The 20,090-nt window shown below is 37.3% G+C and overlaps 1 protein-coding gene across 1 annotated transcript in view; it reads left to right on the top strand.

Annotated features, from left to right (window-relative positions):
• USH2A (usherin) overlaps positions 1-20,090 on the top strand; it is a 375,196-nt gene that overhangs the window by 303,518 nt on the left and 51,588 nt on the right. The window contains exons 55-60 of the mRNA XM_061348575.1: positions 1,533-1,731; positions 7,847-7,954; positions 8,483-8,666; positions 9,109-9,266; positions 15,894-16,052; positions 16,676-16,838. Coding sequence (XP_061204559.1) covers positions 1,533-1,731; positions 7,847-7,954; positions 8,483-8,666; positions 9,109-9,266; positions 15,894-16,052; positions 16,676-16,838 — 971 coding nt within the window. The remainder of the gene's footprint in view (positions 1-1,532; positions 1,732-7,846; positions 7,955-8,482; positions 8,667-9,108; positions 9,267-15,893; positions 16,053-16,675; positions 16,839-20,090) is intronic.

Genomic DNA, 20,090 nt, shown 5'->3' with positions numbered 1-20,090 from the left:
GTAAGGAGTATCAAAATGCACTCTCTCTAAGGCTTAAAATTAAATTTTTGCTTCTCACTAGGAGGTCTATAGCCTCTTCTTCCTTGCTGTTTTTTAGTTTGTCTGCTTTAGCTCTAGCCTATCAATTTGTTCAACAACCTTATTTTGGGCATCATTGCACTATATTACCCTTCACTGGCTTTCCGTGTCTACACCTGCCTTGGACTTTGTGCTTCCTACACTTCCTTTGCCTGCCTCTGCTTCAGTTTGAAACAGACATAGTCTCTTCCCTCCTTTTGTCACTGATTCATTGCCCGCTGTATCAGTTTAAGTCATAGATGCCTTTCACCACCATTACTATTTAACCAGCTCTAGTTTGTATTCTACAAAGTACCTGCCATTGGGAAAAAAACTATTTCTTAAGCAAGTGACCTCTTTTTCACAGTAATATACTTGCCTCTAAGACAATGGATTTTTAGGACTGCAAGTGGTCTAGGGTCTGTGGGGCAGAGGCGAGGAATAATGGCTGTGCTTTGTAATTATAATACCTATGGGATATTATATATATGTGGGGTTTTCCAGGTGTTTAAGTGTTTCTCTTATTGGTGCAAGTCTCAGGCAAAGTATAAGAAAAGAAACACTGATACAGAGGGATGCAGATAGGCACATAGTCCTCTATGTGCATGCAGAGCTGTGGTCTGGAAGCTCTATAGGCACAGTTGCAGCAACCATAGGCCTGAGCTAATATACCCTGCTTATTTCACTTCCCTGTAATTAAGAATCTTACTGTTGCAAACACTGAAGTCTGCAAGTAGGGACTGATTCCAACAAATGCTCTAAGACAATATATTATAGAGGGCACATTTTATATTTACAGCATAATATAAATATTTTATGGCTGTAATAACAGAAAAAGAAAAGTGATTCTCAAAGAGAAAAAAGTCTGACACTTATTAAACCAGTGTAATTTGGAAATGCTTCTGTAGGAGGTGGTAGAGATGTGTCAATAGAAAATTAGCTTTTTCCTTTTCCTCCTATTCTTCTTTTTTTTTTTTTTTTTTTTTTTGTCATGTAGAAAGAGATTAACAAGTGCAAAGTTATTCTGTCATTCAGAATCTTTGGTTTCCTTCCAAAAATATGGACTTGCAAATAACTACAATAGAGTTCAGATTGCATGGGATAAATGGAGGCTCAGCCCCATATTTACTGGTGCTTAAAATAGATGAAATCAGGCAGTTAAAATGCAGAGACACTGACAAACCATATGGAAGAGAGTTATCAAGAGTTTTGAAGCAACACAGTTTTTGTTGTTTCACCCTGTGCTGCCGCTAAAACACAGTGAACATGTTGTGATAAATTGTAGGCATAGGCCTATGTAATGTATTCAAGGTCAGATTTCATTGTGAAAAAGGAGGAAAAAAGTAACTAGTTCTCCAGACCCTTGGTAATGATATGCCAACCCAAACAACATTTTAAAACAAAAGTGACATTCTCATTGATCATGGTATCTAGTGTACTATTACATTAAATTGCCGTTTAATTCATGTCTTCAGGTAGTTGCAGTCACTGTCCAAGGAGTCCCAGAGAGCATTCAGCCACCAGACGTCAGTGCTTTGAACTCAACAGCACTACATTTAAGCTGGATTGCACCCAAGAAACCAAATGGTATCATCAAAGAGTACCAGATCAGTCAAGTAGGGAAAGGTCTGATATACACTGATGCTGCAAGCAGAATGCAGCACACAGTATCAGGTAAGGAGGCAGAGTGCTCTGGCAGGCTAATGTTCGGTCCTTAGATATAAGACAGTATTAATATACTAAAAATGCTACTTGTCTGTAACTTTTAAATCCCCAGTACTAGGCACAGTTTAGGAAGCTTTACCATGACTTACCTTAAATTTGAGGGTTTTTTTCAATCTTCAGTGTATAGCAGTGTAGGAACAGTACCTTATGCCTGAGATAATAAAAAAGGAAAAGACAGAAAGGAAAAGATCCTGGATTCTGTTTATAATCTTATATATAGCTTACAGCCATTTTCTAAGTACTTGGTGAAATTTCACCAGTGTGTGTGTGTATCTGAAAGACATTTTAGTCGAGGCATTTTGCGGAAAGGTTTAACTCAGTCCTCAAATGTATTATTTTCACTTATGCAATTGTTGTATATATTTGAATGTTACACTGAAACAACATTATTAGACATGTTTTTGTTGAACACAAAGCATTTTGAGCTGTCATTTTTCACTCTGACCTCAGGCTGCTCATCATACTTTTGTTTTTACGATTTTTAGGAATTCATAAATACATTATTTTTTCTTTGCCTTTCCACCCCACCCCTCCCACCCCACCTCCAATTAGGAAACTTAGAGATTTGTATATTATACACATCGTATGATAGCCACCCAAATAACAAGTTGACTTAGGGCACATAAAACCTGTCAGGCATATATGGCACTCTCAGCCACCCCTCAAAGCACGAGTCCTGAGTGGATCCCTTAGTGCTTTAAAAGACATCATCCTTGCTGTAGTCACTCACAGAGGAGTAAAGGTTTGCTGTTCCTTTTTGACAGTATCATGCTTAAGTGTGAAATTCATCATCAAAATATTATTCCTGTGTCCATATTCAGTGCTCCTGGACATGAGATATTAACTGTATGCGTTATTATTGGTGGTAGGTGTTTTAGAATTGATGTTGTAAGTTTATACTTGTAAAGAACACCTACCAACAAGGAATGATCTATCAAACCCATTGAAAAATACTTCTTGTGCTCCCACTTCCTTCCCAAAAGGCAGTTATACCTCCAGAGTAATTGAGATTTTAGTGCAAACAATACCAAATGAAACCACCTTCTGAGAAACAAGACTCATTTTAACTTTTGTGTGCCTGTTCCATTAAGCCACTGTCCAATGCCGCCATGTTAAGACAGGAGTGAAAAAAGTGATCATTCTTCCTGACAGTCATAATCAAATCTTGTGCTGTTTTCTACATAAGCTTTCTTGGGTAATGTGGAATTCATGGCAGTGATTTAGCAATATGGATAATTGTTGCTATCTAAATAAAAAGAATAAGATAAAACAATTAAATTTAATTCATACATAAGCTCAAATGTTTGAACTGTTGTCTTTTTCCCTGTGGATGTATGTTTCGATTTTCTCATCTTTCTTTTCTTCCTTCTCTCTCCCAAAACTCTCTGCTTTTCCGTGAGCAACAGTTGAACATTAATGAAGCTATAGCATTAGTATTTCTTGAGACTTTGAATGTAGGGTCTTGCAAATAACAGACACCTTGCCACTGCACCATTGTCTTGCTGCTTATTTTTAATTACATCAAAGCTTTGGAAACATGATCCCACAAATGCTTTGTGGGAATAGCAGTGAATGTGCTCATCATGTGAAATCCATAAATTGCTTATAATCCTCTCAAGATGTTAAAAAAAGCATTAAGTAATTGAAGACAGGAAGTCCTCAGTTAATTATTTAGAGGTGTTATCAATGCTTTAAGCAAACTGAAGCATTTTGTGCTATCTCACTGAGTTGAATGCCACTGGGACCTAGGGCAGCAGCCATCATCTTCTCATATTCTCTAATGCAAACAGCACATGGCAGCTTGTCAATAAAAGACCTTTTTATATCATTTATTACTGAACACTTCCACTACCCTGTACAGAACAATTTGGATGACAGTTATGGCATTGTTTCACTTTGTGTTACTACTACTTTACAAATGGGCCTGCTAATGCTTTGTAGTAGGGCCAGGCGGAGGGTAAGACTGAAGAAATTAGGGAAATTGTAAAAGAAAGCTAAGAGTGCCCTCTTCAGCAGAAGCAGGTGGATATATAGCAAAGATTTTCCTCAGCTCCTCTTTTTTTAATACATTAAAAATAATAGCTCAATTAAGAGGCTTTATTGAGACTTTGTAGGATCAATCATCTCTAGATAAAGGCTGAGCAAGACCATTGATGTTTATCTTAGTAAAACAAACAGTGTTAACAAATACTTTATGACTGAATGGTTTGAAATTCTTTCATCTGAATATATTCTCCATTTCAGGGTAGTGAAAATAATGAGATACAGAAATATAGTCACTGGTCAACTCTATCTCCATGCAGCACTGATTTCATTAGTAATATTTATCTAAAGGAAACTCTTAGGGGTGGAGGGATTGTGCAAGGCTGTGGTCAGCAATCTGACATCCTCCTAAGTAAAATTCCCACTGTGAGACTCAGGAGCGTCATTCTGGGAACTGATTACTGACATTGGTGGAGCCATACCCACAAATGGAGACAAACAGTATTAGAAGGAATTGATCTGACTACTAGAACGATGCATTCTTGAAAAAAAACAACCCACTCTTTCACAGCCTTTGGGCAAATTACAGTTGCTGCAATAACAAAATAGACTGCTCAATTAAAAAAAAAAAAAAAAAAAATAAAAACCATAAACCCACAATAACAGACCACAAAAGAAAAGAAGTATACTCTAGTGAACAATCAAGCAGAGAAACTGGAAAAGCAAAATGCTGTTTATGTTTCGAGATTATCTTACTTGTTATTTTTATTATTAATCACCTACGTAGATTTGCACAGAGCTTTCCAAAGCATGCATAAGACAAGGCATTTGATGCAAAGCTTTAATAATCTTGATAAAAATATGCTGTGCCTGCTCTGTGTATGACAATAAGTTTCACATATCAGAATTTCCCCAGTAAATTCAGTGAAACCATGTGCTCTTTTTTAATGCCCATTTTTCTCTTTAAAATGTAGTTGTAAATGAGTATGGCTTTATTATGCATGTTTCCTTTAAAAGTGAACATGACTCCCTTTAGGGGAATTCAAGTAATTTGTTGCCACAGTAATCTTTTCTACCCTGAAATGTTTAATACTTGGCTTTCCTCCATGCCTTTGCCTCTCTCTAGTCTGCAACTGTCGTTTTCTCCCTTCTTACTTTTATATGCAATGTTCAGATGATTTTTCTTCTCTTCCAGTTCATGATTAAGTTGCAGCCAGCGCTGTCCCTTTGGGTCATCTCTTTATCTTCTCTCCTTCATGTCTTGTTCAGTAGTTAAGTAGCCTGCATTGTTAAGTAGCCTGCATGTCTTCCATTCAGTATTTACCTTTCTATGTAATTGTTTCTTATTCTTTCTATTTGTTCATAATATATTCAAATTAAAATATCTTCTTACTGGCTATGATCAAGTATTTGTTTATAAACAAAGGTCTTGTCACAGAATTGCATTGTTCTTGAAGTAATTACAATTAAGCACATGGGCTACATCAAAAGTACCTTAAGGTCACAAAGCCATGCACTTAAAGATCAACTTATATTAATCATTTGAATTGACCCATATAATCTTAGTTCAGCCTCTTTCACACAAGCAGTCAACATTAAACAGTAATGTAATTATTTGTACATATAGTTACTGTCTCATTCAGTCCACAAGCTGTGCCTCTTCTGGGTAAGAATTAAATGGAAAAAAAACCCAAAACAATTAAAACCAAAACAAAACGTTCCTCTATGTAGGACTGCTGCCTCACCTTTTTGCTATGCTTGGTAAATTTATTCCTTCTGGAAATCTCAATGTAAATGGGCTTATGTCTACATCTGCCCAGAGCTAAATTTCCTTTCCTTTCTCCTCCTTCAGGGAGGCACATGGTCTTAAGGTACTTTCCAACCCTAATTATTCTATTATTCTATGATTTTATGATTCTATGAAGGAGGCAGCTGGGATGGTGCCAACCCAGAGGGATAGAACATGGCTCACGGAGGGGCTGGAGACACTGACTGTCAAAAGGAAGAAAGGACAAGGGGCAGTGTGCTGGGAGGATGGCCAAGTGGCAGGACACAGGGCAGTGTGTTAACCCATCAGCTCTCTGTCGAGCTGCTGCCTGCCTCCCTGGGGTCATCCCCACTCTTGCCTATGGTCCAGAACCCCATTTCAGCTCATCTGGGAGATGTGCTGGCCTCCACACAGTTCTGCCCTGCCCAGCTTTGGGAGGATATCCTGGCCAGCACCATTCTTAGGGAAGCACCTGGACTGGGGCTGCCATGGTCCCCCACTGGGAAGTCTCATGAATCCTGTGGGATGCCAGATTAGAAGGCTCCAAGCAAGCAGACAGTGGCAGAGCATGGAGGAGAGGTCACCTCCGGATGAAGGAATTTTGCTAGTTGTCCAGGGCATTCATATCTGCTCAGGCTGTGGTACTGAGGAAGGCACATCTTGTCTTGTCCATTTTCTGGACATCCTGCCTTGAAACCTGGGGCCTGAATTTCCAGAGCTCTTGGGGCTGCAAATGAAGGCACCAGTTGTGCTCAAATGGATTAAGTTTTGCATGAGACCAGGTACTCTTGACAGCCAAGTCCCAGGCATCCCAAATGGCCTCCTGTCAGGTCCAGGAAGGTATTTGTTTCTCAGTGTCTTTGAGTCAGCATCGTCTTTCTGAGAGAGAAATTTTTTGTCCTTTCTTTTTTATTGTTATTCTTCTGGTACTTTATGAAGCCGTTTGCAATTTTCAGCTTGTGGTGTTAGTTCAGCAACTGTATGCTCTAGGGCCAGACACTACAAAATTAGGCAAGCTAGAGACCAAGGGAACACATCTTGGAGGGAGTATTAGACAGGACTGTGCCACAAAGCCTATACATAGATGGGGTCAGTTCGTATCATGCAACATCCTAATGCTGGGATTTCCTAGTTTGAGAATTCAGTTTTGAAGCCCTAACATTTTCACAGGCTTTGTATATAATTTACTTCTTGCTGATATTTGTCCCTTTTGCATTCAGGAAGAGGAATGTTTTTTTTAATGTATTATGAAGTGCTAACAAGAGGATCCTTGAAAGCATTAAAGAGAGAGCTATTTCAGTCTCTGTGCCTTGTAATGAAATTTTTAAGATCAACTTTGAGCAGTACCCAAAAGAGTAACATAGCAAAGACTCTGTAGCCTGGGCAGGAGCAAGATCTGTGTGGCAGTCTTATCATCAGTTAAAGCTGAGCTCTGAGGCATTCAAAATGGGGTCTTAAATGTAAGAAACAGGGGTCTTAAGTGTAAGAAACAGGGGTCTTAAGTGTAAGAAACCTCTAACAGGTGTGCAGAAATGGCTATTTTGAAAGCTTAGTATCTCAGCCAATTTTTTGGTGAGGTGTCCTAAAGTCAAATTCTAAAGCTATGGGCAACTTGATTTCAAACCTGAAGTCACTAACACAGGGCACAAGGGTGCCTGAAAATTTCCAAGGAAAGGTCAAAGTAATATATTCTCTTTTAGTCTCATTGGAGGGTGTGCAGCAGAGAAGTTTTGAGCTGCAAATAATCATTTTGAAGAAACTACAAGCAACTGGAATTAGTATCTTGTAGTGGGGACGGCTTGGTTGTCAGTCGTTCTTCTAAACTGCTTTAAAACATCTATAGTACAATCTTGTAACAAATAGGAAAAAGGGAAAAAAATAACAAATAGAAGTTGGGAAGGGGACAGGAACCCCCAAAAAATAACAACACCTGAGAGACTGGGTAAATTTTCAGAGGGTAATCTGGGCTGAGATTTGGACTGTTGTTACTATGCTGCAAGTGCCATCTAACTTATCTGAAGCTAATTCCAATATATGTATATGAGGGACATCTGTAGATCCATTGCAGCAGAGAAATACGTTCAAACTAATTTTTTTGTCAGGTCTTTTAAACTAGTAGATGATATACGTATATAAAATTAACAAGAATACACCATTTCAGTATTATTTAGATGTAACATAAGAATGGTTCACATTTTCTTTGCCAAAAATATTAAATGTTAACTTTAAGTCTGGTAACTTTCTATGTAGGGGCACAGTTCTTGGTATGCCCAATGTCAATTTCTCTGTCTAATCTGTGTTTGCTCTTTCTAGGTCTGCAGCCATACACTAATTACAGCTTCATGCTTACTGCATGCACATCTGCTGGGTGTGCTTCTAGCCAACCACTTTCAGGTCAGACTTTGCAAGCTGCTCCTCATGGTAAGGGACAAGTGCATTCTTATAGAGATGGTCATGTGGGCTTGTATTTTCTGATGGTTTAACAAGGTGCAAAAATCCACTTTCACCCATCAAGCTATTGTGTATAAATCTACACAAGAGAAAATCTGTCTCTCGGAGTTTTTGTATCTTAACACACTCTTTATACTGACTGCCTGGTGTGGCATTTCTACTTTCTTTTTGATATTATTTCCCTAAGTTCCTCTTTAAGTTATCAAGGTAGATTATTAGATGCATATTTTTTAAAGCATAAATAAATATGCAGAGACAACTGGGCATATAAAGGCTGCAGCCTTTGGCTTTGTTCTCCATTAAGCTGTACCTTGACCTGTTGGTTGCATTTGATATAGGGTAAATGCAGAAAGTGTGTTAAATTCTGTCTCTGGCAATGTTTTATGCTTTCCTTACATTGCTGAAAGCAACAGCACTAACTGTGGGAAAGGAAAAAAAAAAACACAAAACCCTTTATGTTTCTGTCAAATTAAAATAGTGTCACTGTGATGTTAATAGGGGTATGGCCAAAGCCTCATCATATCATAGTCAGCTCAACAGAAGTGGAGATCTACTGGAGTGAACCAAAGAAACCCAATGGACTCATTACTGAGTATCGATTATTTCGTGATGGAGAGCAGATTTTTCTGTGTGGCAGTACAGACTTAAATTTCACTGATATTAACCTGCAGCCTAATAGGAGGTAAGGCATATTAAAGAGCTCCGGTAATGGGTGAAAGGAGTTCAAAATGTATGTATGTGTGTTTGTGAAATGTACAAGAGATAAGTCACTCTTTTAACAGGAGAAAAATGTCTTACAACATTACTTAATTACTGGGAAAATTGTTAGGGCACATTTAGGGGGCTTCCAAGTCTTGGAAAGCTTTAATCAAAGGACTTCCCTTTCCTTTCCATTTCTGAGAATAGGCCATTCTGATTCAGAGGGAGAGGCTTTTTTTCCTCATGAATGGTTGGTTGTCGGTGGCTCATTGTTTTTTTCCCTTCATGGAATAGATTTAGAAAAACTTCATTTTTTTTTAAAAGTCTTTAGTCTCTTTAAATTGGTGAAAATTGAAATGTTCTATTACTGATAATGCCTAAAGCTTCTAACCGTAGTGTCTACTGATCTTTTTGTGTTTGTGCAGATATGTTTACCAGCTGGAAGCCAGCACCTGGGGTGGCAGCAACACTAGTGATAAATACGTTATACAAACACCAGTAGGAACACCAGAGAAAATTCATGTCCCATATAATGTCACAGTAATTGATGCATATTCCATTTTTCTAGCTTGGGATGTGCCAGGTAAAAATGTATTTTTATGTAGTAATTTGTAGCAAAACAAAAGCATGGGAAAGTTAGTCTGCTCAGGCAGGCAGCTGAATCTTTCTGATATTTTTATTCTTCATATTAATTTTAATGCTTGTTTGATTTAAATAACCAGTATCTAAAGCTGCTGTTTCCTAGACACGTGTTAATAATATTGACCTATATACTTGACATGGGTGTTGTGAGGATTAGCTGATCAAAAATCATATGTTCATTTGATCTTGTAAACTATCATTGAGTATTAAGGAAAAAAAAGAAAAGCCACAATTACATTGAAAATAAATTTTCTCTTCTGTTCAGACTAAACTGAGTTATCAACAGGGAAACCTGCCAGATTGTAGGGTTGGTGTTGTCTTGATAGCTACATTGGCAATTAAAATGAGTGGTTGTCCTGCAGATATGCAACATTGAGCTCCTTTAACGAAAGGTGTCAGAGTGTGACATGGAGATCTTGTGCTAGCTTTGACTTGATTAAGTACATTTTATTCACCTGAGCACCGTAGTGTTTTATGGACATGTTACCTTACAGGAGGGTGGGTCAGCAAAGGCCCTCTTCTCCTGAATATCCCCAGGTTGTCATGGCCTGCTACAGATGTAGGCCAAGAAGGAATAACTGAATAATAGTATCTTTTTATATAAGGGGCCTGTGCTCTGTGTCATTAATATAGATCATAGCTTAAGTGATAGGTGTACTTTACTGATGTTATAAAAACGACATGCTGTAGTTATTGAGGGATAATGAGAGCATCGTAAATGAGCAACTTTCTGTCTAGTGCAGCTCATCTCCAGGAAGGTGTTCTCCACTTTCTCCATGTTGGGTTTCTTTAGCTAAAATGAGGTCAATTTCCTTTAGAAACTTCAGGTGTTTGCATGTTGCAAGAACAATACATTTTATCAATGAACTCAGAGAAGTTTTTAATGTCTCTTCATCCAGTCACAGTAGAGTCAATTGACATTAAAAATAAAGTCACCTAGAAAAAATATTTTGCCTTCAAGGCTGAGATAGCAAGTTATATGGCAGTGCTTAGCAGCATTCACCCTACCCATTTAAGCAATGATTAATAAATCTATAATACCCTGAGCTGTCAATCTTTTAGTTTTCAGACGCACAAAATCCATTTTAGAAATGCTATAATATATGAGAAAGATTAAAATCTTAAATTAAACTTTTCCCCCTACTGCCTGAAAGGATTTAGAACCCAGCAGAAGGGAGGTGAATTCAAATGGCATATAATCTACAGTTGACTTTACTGGAAAGTGACTCATGCTGCATGATTGTTTTGATAATAAATATAACTTAAGGTACAAAATATTCAGCAACATTATAAATAAATTTAGAACATAAGAATGTACTGGAATAGCACAGGCTTGTGAAAAGTGTATTATTTCCCAGAAAAGCTTGTCCTTGTTGTTCTAGACTTTTTCTTTTCCAGCTGCTCAAATTCCTGTTACTCATAGTAGGTTACAAGCCTGCAAGGAGAATCAGGCTCTGTGTAGTACATTTGGTTATGTTGTAAATAAGGTTGTGCAGACACAGTTCATGTATTCCTAAAACCACACAATTAGAGGGGTAAGGAGGAGGCTGGACATTACGGCCTCGTAGAGGATGCAGGATTGATGTATTCAAATGGCTGCCGGAATCATTCTCCTCAATCAGGGGAAGGCATATGTATTTCTTCCCAGATACTGGGATGCACCTTGAACTGTTATCTCCCTTTCATGGATATTTGGTGACTCAGTCCCTTCCTCTCTGCCTTCTTGTTCTGGGGCCAATTATTTAAGTATGAATAAGGGATTGGTTTTCATACAGTACCCTGCTGGGTAAAGAGGAAAGCAAAACTGTTCATTTTATTATAGCACCTCAGAGCCACTGGCTGATTGTACAGGAATGGGGAGTATTAGCAGCACATTATGTTACTAAAAGAATACTAAATACTACTAATGCTACAAACCAACCCTGTGTGCAGAAGCATAGATATATACAGAACCATATTTCAAAATAGGCTATATTGAGCTAATAAAGGTTTCCCTTACAAACCCAGAATGCAGCATTCGTTATAAGGATTGTCAGGCTTGGCAGTCACTCTTGGATGAGACATTTGTTTTAATTGAAAGTGTCTCCATGGAAAAAAGTGCTTTTTATTAACCAGTTTTGATGAGATGGTAGTTGGTCATGCTGTCTTCTGGATATCAGGGATGCTTTAGCATTCTATCTTCTTATCTGCTGTAATAAATTTGGATCAAATAATCACCTTCAGGATTAATTATGGGCATCATATTACACAGACCTTCCTTTTGGATGGCTTTAATTATAATGTTTCAACTTCTGTAATTTATCTAAACCTTATGACTTTATAGATATATAGCATTTCAAAACTCCTGACTTAGCTAAATAGCAAGGTGGCCAAGTAGTGGTTAAAGTGACAGATTTGGAGAAAATATTTGACACACCTCACTCACTACGGAAAATAGGACTTTATTTTCTGAAATAGGCATCCCATTATCTTGTGTTGCACTGCCTCAGTGCACAGACCTCAAAGGTACGGTACATTTCACCGATATGCTACAGAAGGATATGTTACAATTATTATGGAATGACTATTAGTGCCATGGGTAGAGGCGGAAAAGCTGAATGGGAAAAAAAAGGCCCCACTACATAATTCTCCCAAGGTATATCCATAAATGTTATTGATAGGTAGGCAGGTAGCCATCCTGCATTTCAACTCATTGACAGCCCCTCTGGTCCTCACTGGGGGCTTGATTCTGCTAGATAGCTCCAGTTGCTGATGATGATACCATGAAGTCTGTACACGGTCGAAAGAGGATGCTGGCGTCTGCTCTTATGTTACTTCCTTCATATGTTAAGGATGGTCTGAATATAATGTCTTCTTTCATCATGTTGTAGCGCTCTTCTTCATCCACCTTTGGTTTGCTTATCAGTTAGAATGAAAGTTCTGTAAAATGTCTGGATTCTTACTTTATTCTTGGTATCAAATTTGGTATTTGAATGACATTTATTTGTCTCTTTAGCTTCTCCAGCTAAGCTGGTTTCTCCTTTTTTGGTGGCCTCTCAAATTGTTTTGACTTTTTCTAAGCCAATGTTACATTTCCTCATTTTTGTTCTTTCATATAAATTATTGTTTGCTCCACAGCACTGTAGGGCAAGCTTTTCGAGCTCAGTGTCCAGAGTTATGCATCTTGAAACAAATCGGCATCTCTAGCTACTAATATCTTCAGAGTCTTGCTGGGAATGCTTGATACAACCATCACATGATGTGAAGTTTAATATTAAAATATAACTTTACTCTTGCTTGGTTTTAAATAAAAGATATTACATTATTCTTTTAGTGTTTGTTTATTGTAAGTGAATGAGTTCAACTGTATTGCTCTAATTGTGATTGAGCTTCACATCATATTAAACAATGTTTCAGCAATTGACTTCAAACAGATTTTTTGTTACCAGTCTGTAAAACAGACTGTGGATTTTTTTCCTCAGTTCTAAGCATCTTGTGCTGCGAATTCTATTTTGACCTAGCCTAGTTTTGAAGTACACAGAGCCATCAAACCTCATTTGCAGAGTTTTGCATAGAATTGGCCATTAAACATTATCCAAATATGCCCACAAAACCCCAAGGTTTAGTTTGATTTACTTTTCCCATTGCAAAATGTGCACCTGCTGTGAAATGCAGTCACAGGGAAAAAATAGTGGAATGATTTAACTTTTATATTTGTAAAGATAATCAGGGTTTTTCTGATTACATCTTAACTTCATAAATGTTAAATAACCTATCAGCATCTACTTGTTGTAAATTATGAAAAAGAGTATTGCTGGGAATATTAACCAACTAAACCCTTGCTCTTTAGTAAACATGAAAATGTGTTACGGCACATTGTCATTGTGCTCATGGTAACTTTGACACCAAATAACAAAACTGCCATTTGCACTTAGGGTAAATTGGTTCATTTGTGCTTTTACTGATCCTTTTATTCTGACATAAATTTATGAACTCTGGAATTAACCAAGTCATGTGGTTTCCCAGCTGAGTTTAACAAACACGCACATTTTGTTTCCCTCAGTCATCAGAGCACATGAGGTAGTAGTTTCAGACTGGCTGCAGATGCTGAAGGCTATTGTGGAAGAAAGAGATTTTTGTGTGTTGTATAAGTGTGTATTTTTTCTCTTTCAGATTACAAAGAGATCCTTTGATCTAAGCATTTGATTAATTACATCAAATTGAGGAAGGATTTCCATTGGATATTGGAATTTTTCAGGATGTTTACTTGATTTTATTTACAATTTCCTGTTCACTTGTTGAAAATGTTTTTCCTCCTGAACATATTCAATCTTGGTATAATTCCTAACACATTGCAACATCAGCAGGATTTTAAGATTTCAGGTGTTTGGTTGGGTTTGGTTGGGGTTATTTTTCTTCTGAGTTATGGACTGAATGTTGGACATGGATAGGTCAATCATTTTGAAATAAGTGTCCTCTGCGTCACGTTGATGGCTGGATTCAGCTGTCCTGGTTTGTTTTTAATCTTCCTTGGGAAATTAAGCATTCTGAATAGTTCCAATTTCAAAGGTTTCTGGTGAATTTTGCCTAGAAATTCACCGATCGGATGCACAAAAGTGAATTATGTGTCATTTTAATAAGATAGCAAGGTTTTTTAGCTGGAATAATTGGTCTGCTCTCAGGACTGGAGAAGAAGGGGACCTTAACTAGGAGATTTAAAAAAGGTTTCTATTTGATATGCTGTTGACCACATCAAGCTCTTACTTTCAGATCTTCTGTGATGTCCTTTACAGGCACTCCAATTACAGCAAAACAACAACAAAAGGTAGTTTAGATGTAATAATATAACTTTAACTACTAGTATCATTACACAATGCATACTTAAATGCCCTCTTCCAAGGCATTTTGTCTTCCATATATCACAGACAAAAAACAGCCACTCTTGCATGGGATTTTTACACTTTCTGTCTCCTTTTCTCTTCACCTCTTCCAGTGACTCGTATCAGCACCTTTCTTGTCTTCCTGTAAGATGAGCAGTTGAATAAGATTGAAGTCATGCCACTTCAGGGCTTTTTCTTTTCAGATATTTTTAGTGTAATGGGATTTTGTTTGTTTACCATCTAGAAAGGCCGTAGCATCTTCTTTCTTTGGGATTTTTATGTCTTCTTTCTCTTCTAAGAATTGTGAAAACTTGGTATTTCAAAAATTCTTCTGATCTTCCAAAGTACTGCGGTTGTTTATAGTACCACAAATAAACTTGAAATCTCTCTGATTTCTTATAAACCTTTTTTTTCTTTAGTTAATGTACATAATCATGTATATAATTAGCTAAAAAAAAAAGGACATATAAAAGATGTGCAACAGTGGGAAAAAAAGTTGTCTTTATATCTTCAATTATTACATTCAATATATCAAGTATCAATATAGGTACTTCATTAGAGAAGGACCAAAAGCACAATTAGGAATGGAAAGATTCTTGAGATCTGGACAAGTTTCAGAACTGTTCATAGGCATCTGATTCTTGGTGGAATCAAAAAGACATCTCTGTGACAGCTAAAGTAGGTGCTGTATGGAAGCAAAATGTGCTCTTAATCATTGGATACCTCTTGACTCATTTCAGAAAGGTACCTTCTCTGCTTTATTCTTTCTTAAGATTGTGCCTTATGTGACTGCCGAATGGAAGAAACACACTTAACAGACACTCTTCTTTGGATGTTCTCTTGGGTTTATGAAATTGCTGTTGTCTGCATAGAGCAGTATATAGTGGACAAAAAAGATAATTAACCTACAGCTCATTTCCTAATAACAAAACCAAAGCTACAAAACAAAACAAAAAGCACCACAAACTCTCAAGAAGTCATGGGAGGAAACAAGGAAAGATCCAGGAACCTGTGACAATCATTCTAAGATTATGGTATATGGCTAAGCTGTTCTTGTGAAGAAACTGCTTTTTCAGCTTTTCAACAGAACTGAAAAAATAGGAATTGAAAGCTTTGGAAGAGGAATGATGGTGAAAATGTCTGAATTACAACAAAATAGTAAAAATTGAGGGTTTTTTTTTTTTGTTCAAAAAAAACTAACCTGTTCCTATATCAATTGAAACAATGTTTCTTGGTTCAAGCTAGTGTATTGTTCTTCACTGGTAAAGTAGGCTAAAAACTCACACTCAGCTACCACTGCTGGGCTGAAGAGGGGTATCCTGAATGACTCCACTTTTTTGGTCATGTGCCTCTCTATTCAAGCAGCAGTGCTTAGTAGCTGTTGCCCCTCCAAAATAAACAAATAAAAGCTTCCTGGATCCCAGTCATAAGGTCATTCTTCCTGGAAGTAGCAATTGCAACATGAGCATTGACTGAACTGAATTGAGATTTGTAAGTAAGAACTGTAATGTTTGCCTTCCAGTTGTGATCTGCAGATGGATCTGTTTCAGTTTATATTCAAATGGCTGTAGTTTCAAAAAGAGGCAGTAGGTAAAACCTCCAGAGGGGGCTTAAATTTAAAATTGCATGTGATCAGTGCCTCTTTGAAGTTGTCCTGCACTACTGTTAGTATTTCAGATAATCACTGGCTGTTCTCTGTGTCACAACAGGGATATTCATAATCAATGTGCCTTTGGAGTACAACATCTTACTAAATGCGAGCAGTCCCGCTTTACTAGTGAAGCCAGTAGGACATGCACATTTTGCTCTTGTCCATGGCCTGGATCCCTACACCCTGTATGAGATAAGAATACAAGCATGCCAGAATGGTAAGATGATTTTCAAACTCTCACCTCTGTGACTGGGAAGGGGATGGAGATTTTTTCAGATAAATTCAACTCATCAAAACAGATAAAATCTTATTCCTACATTGGAGTCCAGTGTTTACCTAGTATAAAGAAAGCCTATCACTGAATGAAGCATAAAATATTTCTTCACATTATATCATGAATATTTTAAATGGAGATTTAAAAAAATGTACTTTAGGTAATATGTGCCATTTCATTAAAAGTTCTTCACAAATAGCTTAACGATTCTTAGAAATTTGCATACAGAACAAAATCAGTTCTGTAACTGTTCATCAGCAAGAAGTGGTGATCATAAAGACAGGAGAGAAGAGTCCAAATACTACAAAATTCATTGCCTTTACTGGAGATTTTCAAAAGCCTATTGAAATAAGTCTCCCTAAAATGACACTTTGGAACCAGTTCTCACCTGTGCTGGTGAAAATCAGGAGTAAATAGTCAGTGAAACCACAGTAATTTGAATGAGTTTTTAATAGTGAAATGAGGCATCGCTTCCTTGGAGATTCATTACTTGACATTTGTTTGCTTTTACTGTACACTTTGTTGAGGAAGAACTCGCATTGCTAAGCAAACTTCTGGTTTTGTAGGTGGGTGTGGAGTGGGTGGCCAAACATATGCAAGAACTGCTGAAGCACCTCCTAGAGAACTGAGCCCACCTATCGTTAAAGCAATGGGATCTGCACTCATAGAAGTGAAATGGGTACCACCTAAGAAACCAAACGGCATTATTACTAACTACTTTATTCACAGGTAAATACTTTCATCACCTTAGATTCTTAGTCTCATTGAACTGTTCATTTATTTATTCCTTGATATAATAGGAGGTGAAAAAGAAGTGTAGAAGTACATGATAAAGTGTGTATCACCTTTCAAATGCTAAAGTAAGATCCTGATATATGGATAGACAAGTTGAGAATAAGAGCTGAGGCAAGAATCATCTTCCTGATTGACAAATGACAAAAAGCAGGTGAAAATACATTTTCAGAAGTCCAAAGGGACAGAAAAATATTATAAAATAGATACTCTTACTGTGTTTACCCCAACTGCTAGGTGCATTCTTCAGTCCTCTCTGATAGACAGTTGAGAATGTTGAAATGGAGACAGGAGTAATTCACCATTTTTGAGGTTTTTAAAAGCAAAAAAGGTATCTAGGTTCCTAATACAGATCAGTTTTCCAAGATAAATTATGTTCCTGTTTGTACGTAATTTGGAGTGTGGTAGCATTGCATCTATTTATGTTGCTTAGTGTTTGCATTCAGCTGCCCTGTTTAGGTGGTTGACTGACTTATCCTCACTCCCTATGAAGAGCTTCATCAGGTCTGTGTGAGGTTTCTTCTATATAGATTGCTGTGTTTAAGGAAGCATCAAAGTAGCAAAACACTGATGACTGCTGTGCCCTTTGAGCTTTTTATAAAAGCTCCTGAATAGCTTCAGAAAGGCAGAGAATATAAAACTTAAGCCATGTATTGAAGAGGAACTTAAAACTCTGAAGTTCCTGGTTTTCCAGCTCTAAATATGTGTGACAGACACATACTGGGAGGAACCTAGAGTTTGGGATATTTTATTATATTAGACCTGTGACTGAGAAGACAGGGAATTGAATTACCTTTTGAAATCAGCAGTGATAATTAATATAAATTCACTTGGCCTTAAATACATTAGGAGTCTCTAAAAATTCCTGCTGTCTTGAAATATCCTTTGTTTGCTCTTTTTTAATTACCTGATCAAAAAACCCAAGTCCCTCCCCTGTATGAAGAGGAATGAAGTATATGTTATAGCCCAAGACATGTCTTCACTCTGTTGGTTTTGTAAATAAAGCTGATGATTACTGCTGCTATTCCATGGCAAGCATAGAAGGGGGGGGGGGGAAATGCATAAGGCCTTCTTCAGTGAAAAATACTGTAAATTGAATTTGACAGCATTTGATGGCATTTGATTATTCTAGTCACAACCAAACAATGATATAAAGAGTAATATGAAACAGAATGTGTTACTGCCTAGCAGACTCAAAAGCAATAAACCTTCCTCCAGTGTGACACAATCACTTCACAATCATAATTGTAGCCTGTTTGATACCTCTGAGTACAGCAGAAGGGCACTGACTGACATAGATACATTTTGTTTTTTATTTAAAGTGAAATGAAAATGGCGCACTGGGGCTCCAGATACAATCGGTATATTCAGCTACACAGGCATGAATCACTTGGCAGTTATTTCAGCTGAAGTTTAAATGTGCCTAGACAACAACAATATCAAATCTTTCTCAGATAGCCACAAAAAAAAATCAGAAATGGGATGTAAACACATAGTTCGTTTTCATTTTGTAGCCACACATAGCCTTACATTGTTATAGCAGCAAGACTGCAGTATTTCCGTGGGAGGTTATGGCATGTAATTTCTTATTCATCATGTCCCAATTCCTTCCTGTGTCACCACCAAAATAAATTCATTTAACGCAAAACCTGGAATGCTTGGGAGCTAGCGTGTGTGCAGATCTTTGCATTAAAATGGCGGGACTTGTGCTTTCCTCTAGAATCATAAAAGCACTTGGAATTTTGCACACATTTTGTTAGACACCAGAAAAATGATAATGTTAATTTATGATGAAAGAGATGGTGGCATTTCATTTTGGATCCATATAGCAGTTTCAAACACAGATCTGAAGCTTTTAAACTTTTCTAGCAAGGGACCAGGACTTGCTAGAGACTGTGAATGAGAAAAGATCTGGTTCATGAGGTAATCACCTAATCTACTTCTCTTGCCATTCCATTACCATAGTCTGCAAAAATAATAGTACAGATATAGATGATGTATTTCTTGCTGTATTTTAATAACACAGAGGTTACATCAGCTAATGGAACTGCTCTCTGTTGGCCACCAGCATGAACTGTGTAGGATGCGCATGAGATGACTCTGAAAGAAATATTGCCTGTAAAATTATATGTAACTTTGGTTCATATTATGCTTAAGGGAGTGTCTGAATTTCTGCTGAAGTTTCTACATCATGTTCAGTAAGATTGTATTGCTTAATATATTAAGATTATATGCAGGTATGTGATATATGAGATTCTAATGTTGCTCTCATTAGCTGAGCAACCCTTATGGTGAAAATGTAGATGAAAAATTAACGGGCAATTTTAGACAGAGGCCAAGTCTCAGTGCCTGGTGACTGGTGTGACTTGCAGTGTAGAAGCTTCTAGACTGACTCTTTCTGATTGATTAATTAATTGCTTATCCTTCTACCCTTACCCATGAGCTGCACCCAAGCCAGCTTGCAAGACACATGTCTTAGTAGGTGGTTTAATATAAGGATCTTTATGGATGAGTATGTCATTTAACTATAAGAACTTCTTGAGGGTTTTATTTATACCTGTAATTGATATAAAACCTAATCCAAATTAGTGTGTTGCACACAATAATCTCAAATTCCTTTTGTTCACTTGTTTTACACAAAAGCCTGTAAAAAAAAACAAAAAAAAACCACACACACACAAAAAAAAAAACCTAAAAGAAAAAAGAACATCCAAACTACATTACTATAGATTTGTTGAATCTCAGTGGTAAGGGAGGCAGCTTTGTTTAATTGGATGTGAAATTGTAGAGGGGGAGCATTGTTGATGTTGCATTATTCCCCCACATTTGATATTATGATTCCCAAATCATTTGAATTTTACCTTAAGACTTCTCAGCATTTTTAGTAATAACTCATTCCCACTCTGGTAAGGAAAACGGCAAGCACTGCTAAGCATTTGGTTTTGTTGCATGATGAAAGGAAAACATGTGAAGAATGATTCTGGATTCACCTATAAGACCTCAGGGATTCACTGAGCCTCTTTCCACATAAGAAAGCTGAGGGGTGCGTGCTGCTGTTAGTGTTGCTGCAGTTCTCTGCACACAGCTCTACAATTATCTGTCACAAAGAAGATTATATTCTCCACTTTATGTCATCTGGCTCACATTGGCAGTGGGGCAAGGAGAATTTACCCTTATAACTATTTCTAA

This window comes from Neopsephotus bourkii, unplaced genomic scaffold (genome assembly GCF_033783945.1).
Source record: "Neopsephotus bourkii isolate Nb327-2 ecotype Australia unplaced genomic scaffold, CSIRO-AGI_Nbou_v1 NB_360, whole genome shotgun sequence".
NCBI lineage: Eukaryota > Metazoa > Chordata > Aves > Psittaciformes > Psittacidae > Neopsephotus > Neopsephotus bourkii.
Note: the sequence above shows the minus strand (reverse complement) of the source record. Positions and strands in the feature narration are given on the sequence as shown.